The following is an 8,540-nucleotide window of genomic DNA, read 5'->3' on the forward strand; positions in this document are numbered from 1 at the left end:
AAATCACAGAAGTGTATGAACAAAGCAATACGGGTTCTCCAGGTTTTGTCCTAAAGACGACTTGCATGAACTAGAAGTCTGATAAAGATCTCAGCTATCCTACAAAACAGACCAAATGTTTTAGAGAAAAAACAATCCTTTATTGCATAGGCTGCTGAAGATGTTTTTACACAAAGTCTTCACTGAAGTATTAATGAACATCCCAAAGCTCTTCCACCACCTGATGGAAAAACTATGCAAGTTTTACTGAAGTTGTCTCCTCACAGTACAAAGAAATCCAGGCCTGGGAAAAAGCGTCTGGAACTGCCCATCTGGTAACTGCCAACAGTTCTTATTTTCTCTTGTACCTGAAGAGAAAACATTTGAAATGATGGAAAAAACACTGAGCTGCTTCTAGGCAACTATTAACAGCACCATCTTTGATCACCCCAGCACCAGGCCTGCAGTAGGCGGGTCAGCTACTGCAGAATCAACTTTTAGTGAGGACCTTTCCACAATCACAAGGGGAAACAGAAAGCGGGGGGGGAAAAGTCATGAATAAGAAAGTAAAGGGAGCTGTACCTGGACTTGGATTTGAAGTTTCCTCCTTTCCTGCGTTGGGCCATGCCCAAGCGTTTTCGATCTTCAAATGATGGACTTCGTAAGAGAGAGGAGGGGAGGAGGTAAGACAAAAAAACCAGAAATGTGTCCACTGAATAATCCTTTCTCTGCTCTGCCCACTTTTTGCCCCAGTATCAGTCAAATTATCCCGGAGAAACTAGAGATCCAAAAAAAAGCCGCCTGCTAAGGTCTGGACTAGTGTACTACTGCAAAGACCTTACCCAGCACGGTACTGTTTCAAAGCCTTCCTGCTTGTGTTGGTAAGCTCTTCATCAAACACAGAAACTTTTTTCTTCCGCTTGGGGCCTAACAGAGACACAACAGTCAGGAAAAGCAATGGCTCCTCTCTGCAAGCACACACCCTGGCCAGCACGGAGGCCGTTCCTTCCAAGATCAGTGCCTCCCTGCATGTTTTCAGTTCACCTGTTGGTAACAAAGTCACTGACATAAGGTAAAACAAATGTCTCCACCTGCTGGTGCTGCTGCTGGTTCCTCTTCTGGCAAGGCTCTGGCTCGCTTTGCTCGGCGATTCCTTTTTGCCAGCCGCTCAGCGTACATTTGAGACTTCAAGATTTCAAACTGTGACCTCTCCTCTGGCTGAAAAGTGTTAAAATGCGAATTCACAGTGCTGCGAGGTTTTGCTAAGGGAAAGCCAGGGTAGTCCAGCCAGGGTCCCAATTGTCCCTAAATATACTCACTGTCATTTGCACTTTTTTCTGACTGTCCTCCATAAATTTCTTCCTCTTCTTTTTGCCTCGTAATGCTAGGTCAAACTCCTGCAGGGCTTTAGACACTGGAGAAAAAAGGAAATCACAGAATAAAGAATCTGTTTAAGTACAGAGCAGAGTCCAGTTAGTTTCAGCTATGGAATTTACCATGATAGCAGTATTATGACTCACATTTCTCTTTCTTCCTCTCCTCCCGCGTCTGGAACCAGCTCCGCTCCAAACCCTCACCCACAGCCTCTTTTTTTCCTGTCTCCAGCTGTTTCTTTGCCTTATTGATCTGAGATAATACAGGCCAGAAGTAAGGTCACGGTGGTTACAAATATCTATCGCTTCCCTTACTAAAGAAGGCAAGTTAAGTACACTAGGGTAAATTCCTTATGCACTGAATCTACTCCAGGTCCTAATAAAAACTAAGGTAAAAATAAATAAATCCTAGAACAACCCTTACCTGGGCCTCCGACTGCTGCATCTCACGTTCCTCACGCTCCAAGCAAAGAACTGCATACACATCTTTCTCTAGATTCTCAATCTTCTCTCGAAACTTTAGTATGACATCTGAAAATGATACAGCATGAACATCAGAAGCAGCTCATGTAGAGTTCATGCTGTTTTTCAGCGCCTCTTTTATTGTCCCTCTGTACTGTGACATCCCACCTACTCTCCTGCTTTTTGCCTCAGCAAAGTGAGTACCTTGGGGGAGGATTCTGGCTTTCACTGGTGTTTTGGCATTCTTCACAATATCCTTCAGCATCTTGCGCTCTTCCTCACCCACAAGTGAAACCGAACGACCAGCCCTGCCTGCTCTTGCTGTTCGACCCACTCGATGAACATAGTGTTTGGTGGTGTTGGGCATGGTAAAATTGATTACCTGTAACAGAAACAGTGTTCGCAGGGAAACAATATTGGAGGACTCATTAGAAAGCTCAGCACCACCAATACTCACTGTTTTAACACCTTCAATATCAAGTCCACGAGCAGCCACATCTGTGGCTACAAGAATATCAATCTGCTCATCCTTGAAGCGCCTAAGCAGAGAGAGCAAATGCATCAGCAATGAATACAGCAATCCACTTCTGCCCTAAAACTTCCAGCTCCTAACTTCTTTTTTGCCTACAATTGCCAACTAAGCCTACTAATACCTGAGTGCTTCCAGCCGCTGTGCCTGAGAGAGGTTCCCGTGAAGCTCCCCAACCCGCAGACCCATCAGCCCAAGAAGGATGTGCATACGGTGAGCTTGTTTCTTGGTTTGAGTGAAAAGCATCACATGATCGGGGAAGGTCCGTGTCAGTAGAGCTGAAAGAAAGTCCTCTCAGAGGCTGGCTTCACAGTCACCGACTGATTCCAGCTTTTCTTTGCTCATCACTAACCTGATACAATGGCCTCACGGTCCCCCTCTCGGTTGGGTCTGATCCGGATAAATTCCTGCCGCAGGAAAGGGGCCACATCTGTGTTGCTGTTGACAAAAATTCGGACGGGATTTTTCAAGGAAACAGATGCCAATTCTTTCACCTGTCAAAGCAGTGTAAGAAAAAAAAGTGTCCACATAATCTCTGGTAAAAGACCAGACAAATTTTATTCATAGAATCGTGAAATAGTTTGGGTTGGAAGAGATCTTAAAGCCCATCCAGTTCCACCTGCCTGGATCAGGGTACTCCAAGCCCCATCCAACCTGGCCTTGAACACCTCCAGGGATGGGGCAGCCACCACTGCTCTAGCCAACCTAGGCCAGGGCCTCCCCACCCTCACAAGAAAACACATCTTCCCAGTATCTCATCTCAATCTCTCCCTCTCTTCAGCTTAAAACCATTCCCCCTCATCCCATGCCTGCACTCCCTGATCAAGAGCCCCTCCCCAGCTTTTCTGTATTCCTTTCAGTACTGGAAAAGTGCTCTAAGGTCTCACTGGAGCCTCCTCTTTCCCAGGCTGGACAACCCCACTCTCAGTCTATTCAGCCTTCTGCTTCAATATATTTTGCAGCAGCCCGTCTTACCTCCTCTGTCATTGTGGCAGAGAAAAGCATTGTCTGACGATGGTTGGAGCACAACCTAATTATTTCCTTCATCTGCTCCTCAAAGTATTCATCCAGCATCCTACGCAGAGGAAAAACAGCAAGGGAAGGCATCTTTATCTGTTTCTAGCTAAGAGACATGACTTAAGGCAGGGCAACAAAGACTGCCCTATAGCCTCAGAACAGGAACACAAAAAAATGCCCTCTCATTTTTCACCGCTGTCCTGCTTAGCCTACCTGTCCGCTTCATCCAAAATCAGCACCTCAACACTGCTCAGGTGGAAAGAAGGGCAGTTGTGGAGGTGATCAATCAGTCGCCCAGGAGTGGCAACAAGAATGTCTGGCCCAGAACGCAGAGCTGCCTCCTGAGTCTTCACATCTAGGCCACCTGAAAGAGAGCAAACATAGACTACTGACTCACCGAGCGGGATGCAGCAGAGCACAGATTTAAATTGCCCAAGGAATGGGAAACAACTCAGATTAATACCACAGTCAAAGTTTGAAGCGATCCTACCTTTTTTTTCGAGAATCCAACAAATAAAAAGTACAGCACGGTACTAGAAATTGAGATTTTAAACCACAGCACACCTACTAGGCCTGCAATAACCACAAGAGGAATTCACAGTTCTGTACAGGACCGTACAGTTCACACAAGCAACTCAATACTCACCTACAGCAAGGCAAGTTGTGACACTGCTGAACTGCGCCAGCTGTTTGGTGACAGAGTGCACCTGAATACCCAGTTCTCGTGTTGGCACTAGAACCAACACCCGTGTTATCGGAGCCTGACGAGGTTTGTAAATCAGACGCTCAAGGACCGGCAAGATGAAGGCAGCTGTTTTACCTAAAGAATAAAATTAAGAAGAATCACCAAGAATTATGCATCATTGAGAGGAGCTAATTCTCCATTTTTCCTGAGCCCTGCTCGACTCCCTACCTGTCCCAGTGGCAGCACAGGCACAAATATCCTTCCCCAGAAGTCCCACTGGGATACAAGCCTTTTGAATTGGGGTTGGTTGCTTGAAGCCAAGAGCTGTGATTGCCTGCAAAGGAGATAGAGCAATTAAACTCTGTCTCTGGTACCAGAAATCACATCTGGTCTGCTGTGCCCAGCGCTGAGCTCCCTGGTACAAGAGACATGGACATGCTGGAAAGAGTCCAGCAAAGGCCCAGAGATGACAGAAGGGACCGGCACACCCTGTGTATTAGGAAAGGCTGACAGAGTTGGGACCATTCAGCCTTGGAGAAGAGAAGGCCTTGGGGGGGGTTCTTGTCCATGTACATAAATACCTGAAGGGAGGGAGAAAAGAGCACAGAGACAGGCTCTTGTCAGTGGTGCCCAAAGATGGGACCAGAGGCAAGGGGCACAGACTGAAACACAGGAGGTTCCCTCTGAACGTCAGGAAAACCTTTTTCTACTGTAAGGGTGACTGAGCACTAGCACAGGCTGCCCAGAGAGGCTGCAGAGTCTCCATCCTTGGAGATATTCGAAAGCTACTGGGACACAGTCCTGGACAACCAGCTCTGGGAGGCCCTGCTTGAGCAGGGGTTGGACAAGACAAGCTGCAAAGGCCCATTTCAACTCAAACAATCTACAATTCTGTGCCAAGTCTCACTTAAGATAGCATTGACATTGCAAATAAAAAGAATGGTATCCATTATTTGGGAATAACAGCTCCTAAATCATGAATACAGTATCTTCCACATAATTTCCTTCTCAGAGAGGCAGCAAAAAGCAATTTGACAGTTCAGAGAGGAGGCTGTACATCATTTTTCAAAGTAACATATGCAATAACAGAAGTAGTTGAATTACCTTTAGCAGAGGTCGTGAGAGATTCATATCCTGGAATGACAAGTTATCATCATATTGAGAAGCATCTTCGAAAAAGCTCTCTGCTTCCTAGAAACAGCAAGAACAACAAAACTGGAACAAAACGGGCAGCAACACAACCTGTTATCACAGTGCTCTGAGAGGGTTTTGAGCTAGTTTGTTAACCAAAGTCAAACTCCTCCAGCAGAAATGCTACGGAATGATTTAGTGTCATTTTGTCCAATACTTACCATTTCTCCCTTTTTTGCTCTCCTCTTCTCCTTCACTTTGACTGTATCTGCAAAGAGAAACGTGACAAGAATTAGCAATCACAGCTAAATGTACAACAAGAGACGGTGACTCCCTTCATCTCAGTTTTTGAGGGAGAAGCCTCAGGAATGAATACAGGCATGCAATGGAGTAAAATGCCAGGCAAATATCCTTTCTCGGGGATGAGTTCAATTGAAGTGCCATGGCTACCATCTAAGATGAGCCTGACCAAAATCAGAAAGAATGTCACAGAAGAAAGCAACAAAAAGTAAGTGGTTCTTGCCCACTCCAGCACAGCTTCGCTGTAGACTTTCCTCCAGTGAGCCAATCTTTCAGATTCTTGGTCCTGACAAGACATTCTTGCACTGTGTATGGCCAATACCTGCTTTGGTGAAGATGGTTTCATCATCCAGTGAATACTGAGACTCTGTATCTTCTTCATTCCTACTGACATCCTCACACTCCCTCTTTTCGGTTTGAACATCCTCAGCATCCACATCTTCATCCTTCACTTTAACTTGTTTGGCTTCTTTTTCCTAGAAAAGAATTTTAAAAAGCTTTAAAATCATAGAATCATAGAATCACCAGGTTGGAAAAGACCCACCGGATCATCGAGTCCAACCATTCCCATCAAACACTAAACCATGTCCCTCAGTGCCTGGTCCACCCATCCCTTAAACACCTCCAGGGAAGGGGACTCAACCACCTTCCTGGGCAGCCTCTGCCAGTGCCCAATGACACTTTCTGTGAAAAATTTTTTCCTAATGTCCAGCCTAAACCTCCCCTGGTGAAGCTTGAGGCCATTCTCTCTCATCCTGTCCCCTGTCACTTGGGAGAAGAGCCCAGCTCCCTCCTCTCCACAACCTCCTTTCAGGTAGTTGGAGAGAGCAATGAGGTCTCCCCTCAGCCTCCTCTTCTCCAGGCTAAACACCCCCAGCTCTCTCAGCCGTTCCTCATAAGGCCTGTTCTCCAGCCCCTTCACCAGCTTCGTTGCTCTTCTCTGGACTCGCTCCAGAGCCTCAACATCCTTCTTGTGGTGAGGGGCCCAGAACTGAACACAGGATTCGAGGAGCGGTCTCACCAGTGCCGAGTACAGAGGGAGAAGATCCTCCCTGGACCTGCTGGCCACGCCGTTTCTGATCCAAGCCAAGATGCCCTTGGCCTTCTTGGCCACCTGGGCCACTGCTGGCTCCTGTTAAGTTGCTGTCAACCAACACCCCCAGGTCCCTCTCCTCCAGGCAGCTTTCCAGCCAGACTTCTCCTAGTCTCTAGCTGCTCAGGGTTGTTGTGCCCCAAGTGCAGGACCCGGCATTTGGCCTTGTTGAACCTCCTGCCATTGGTCTCAGCCCAGCGGTCCAGCCTGTTCAGATCCCTTTGGAGCCTCCCGACCCTCCAGCAGATCCACGCTTCCACCCAGTTTACTACCGTCCACAAAGGGCATAAAGTAGAACCTTCCATCCGTGTGAGCTCTGCTTGTTATGTAGACCTGCTCCCAGCTCCCTGGGCCGCTGGTAACGGGAGGGAAGAGCGCTCACCTGCCGCTTCCGCGCCTGCCGCACCTTTTCGATCTTCTCGTCCAGCGTCGTGGCCGCTCTCTGGGCAGGGAGCGAGGGGAGAGGGGCCGTGAGGCGAGCGGCGACTGGCGACCCCCCCCCCCCCGCCCCCGCCCGGCCCGGCCCGGCCCGGCCCGGTCTCACCTTTCCGCGGAGCTGCCGCAGCGCCGCCGCCCAGGCGCCCTCCCCGCCGGCCTCGGCCTCTCCGAACTCGAAGGCGGCGCTGAAGTCCCCGCCCGCGCGGCCCCGGCGCCCGAGTCCCGGCGCCCGGAGCGGCTCCTGCGGGAACGCGGGTGAGCGGCGGCCTCGGCCCCTCCGGCCCCACACCCCCACCCCGCCCCGGCCCCGCGCGGCCCCACCTGCTCATCCTCAGAGCTCCCGGACTCGGGGTCCTCGGGCCCCTCGTCTCCCTCCGCGATCGTCCCCACCAGCCCCAGGCTCTCCAAGGCCGCCATGGCCACCGGAACCGCGCGGCTACACGCGCCGGGACCGCCCCGGGACCGCCCCCGCCCCCCTCCGCCCAGCGGAAAGGAGCCCGGGAGCGGGGGTTCTGTAGAGCTGGGGTAACGATAATAGATTGGTAACTTTTCAGGCTCTTACATTAGTGACTCGACTGCTGGATGAGGGAAAGGCTGTGGATGGATCTTCCTGGACTTCAGTAAAGCCTTTGACACGGTTTCTCCCAGCATTCTGCTTCGGAAACTGTCACCTCTGGCCTGGCCAGGCGCACACTCTCCTGGGGGGGAAACTGGTTGGCTGGAGGGCCCAGAGAGTGGTGGGAGATGGAGTTAACTCCAGCTGGAGGCCAGTGACAAGTGGTGTCCCCAGGGCTCAGTGCTGGGTCCAGCCCTGTTCAATGTCTTTATCAATGACCTGGAGGAAGGCACTGAGTGCACCCTTAGCAAGTTTGTGGATGACACTAAGCTGGGTGGCAGCGTAGATCTGGTGGAGGGTCAGGAGGCTCCAAAGGGATCTGAACTGAAGCAAGAACATACCCCTTCTTCTCCCACCCTCTGCTCCCTGCTTCTGTAGTCCACGCTGATCACTCAGGTCACGATACTGAGCTCTCTTGTCATTCAGAGTGTGTGTGGGGGCAGTAATTTACTCTTCCTTCCATGATTTAACCACTTATTAAATGGACATAGTAATACCTTTGTAAAGTGTTTTGCATAAAAAAACAAAGTATTGATAGTTGCAAAGTAGAAACAGTAACACAGGAAAACAGACTAACAAAAAATAAAATATGAGTCTGCAGTTGGAAAAACTCTTCCAATTCCCTTCATTATTTCTGTCAACATTTCTATTAACTGGTATTGTACACAACCTACTCAACAGACCAAGAAGGACTTAGAGACATTAATAATTTTTAATTTGCCTAGAGAAGATTTTATTGTCCTTGAAAGACTCTAATTTCCATGCACTGAAAAAACAGATTAATATCCTGGGTGAAACTCTGGACCTGCTAGAGATAATAGGGCCTGGATTTCACCCTAGGGTTTTATGTATTAAGCTATTAAAGTGATATTTAAATAGATGACCCTGCAATGCGAAGACTAATATTTCATTCATGC

At 48.9% G+C, this 8,540-nt stretch overlaps 1 protein-coding gene across 2 annotated transcripts; it reads right to left on the bottom strand.

Moving 5' to 3' along the window:
* Window positions 1-118: 118 nt before the first annotated feature.
* Window positions 119-7,469, bottom strand: DDX27 (DEAD-box helicase 27). 2 transcript variants are annotated; one of them, XM_069872053.1, is made up of 21 exons: window positions 7,329-7,469; window positions 7,114-7,248; window positions 6,952-7,011; window positions 5,799-5,952; window positions 5,398-5,444; window positions 5,150-5,236; window positions 4,274-4,379; window positions 4,007-4,180; window positions 3,574-3,724; window positions 3,319-3,418; window positions 2,696-2,837; window positions 2,468-2,621; window positions 2,272-2,353; window positions 2,019-2,196; window positions 1,777-1,883; window positions 1,500-1,605; window positions 1,299-1,393; window positions 1,071-1,197; window positions 822-906; window positions 562-636; window positions 119-347 (listed from the first exon to the last, which is right to left on the bottom strand). In XM_069872053.1, the coding sequence occupies exons 1-21, from the start codon at window positions 7,422-7,424 to the stop codon at window positions 332-334; spliced, it is 2,277 nt and encodes a 758-aa protein (XP_069728154.1). In that variant the 5' UTR covers window positions 7,425-7,469; the 3' UTR covers window positions 119-331. The 2 variants fall into 2 exon arrangements, with proteins under 2 accessions (XP_069728154.1, XP_069728155.1); XM_069872054.1 differs by lacking the exons at window positions 119-347; window positions 562-636; window positions 822-906 and having other exon boundaries at window positions 1,193-1,228.
* Between the last annotated feature and the right edge of the window lie 1,071 nt (window positions 7,470-8,540).

Source organism: Phaenicophaeus curvirostris, chromosome 18, assembly GCF_032191515.1.
Source record: "Phaenicophaeus curvirostris isolate KB17595 chromosome 18, BPBGC_Pcur_1.0, whole genome shotgun sequence".
NCBI lineage: Eukaryota > Metazoa > Chordata > Aves > Cuculiformes > Cuculidae > Phaenicophaeus > Phaenicophaeus curvirostris.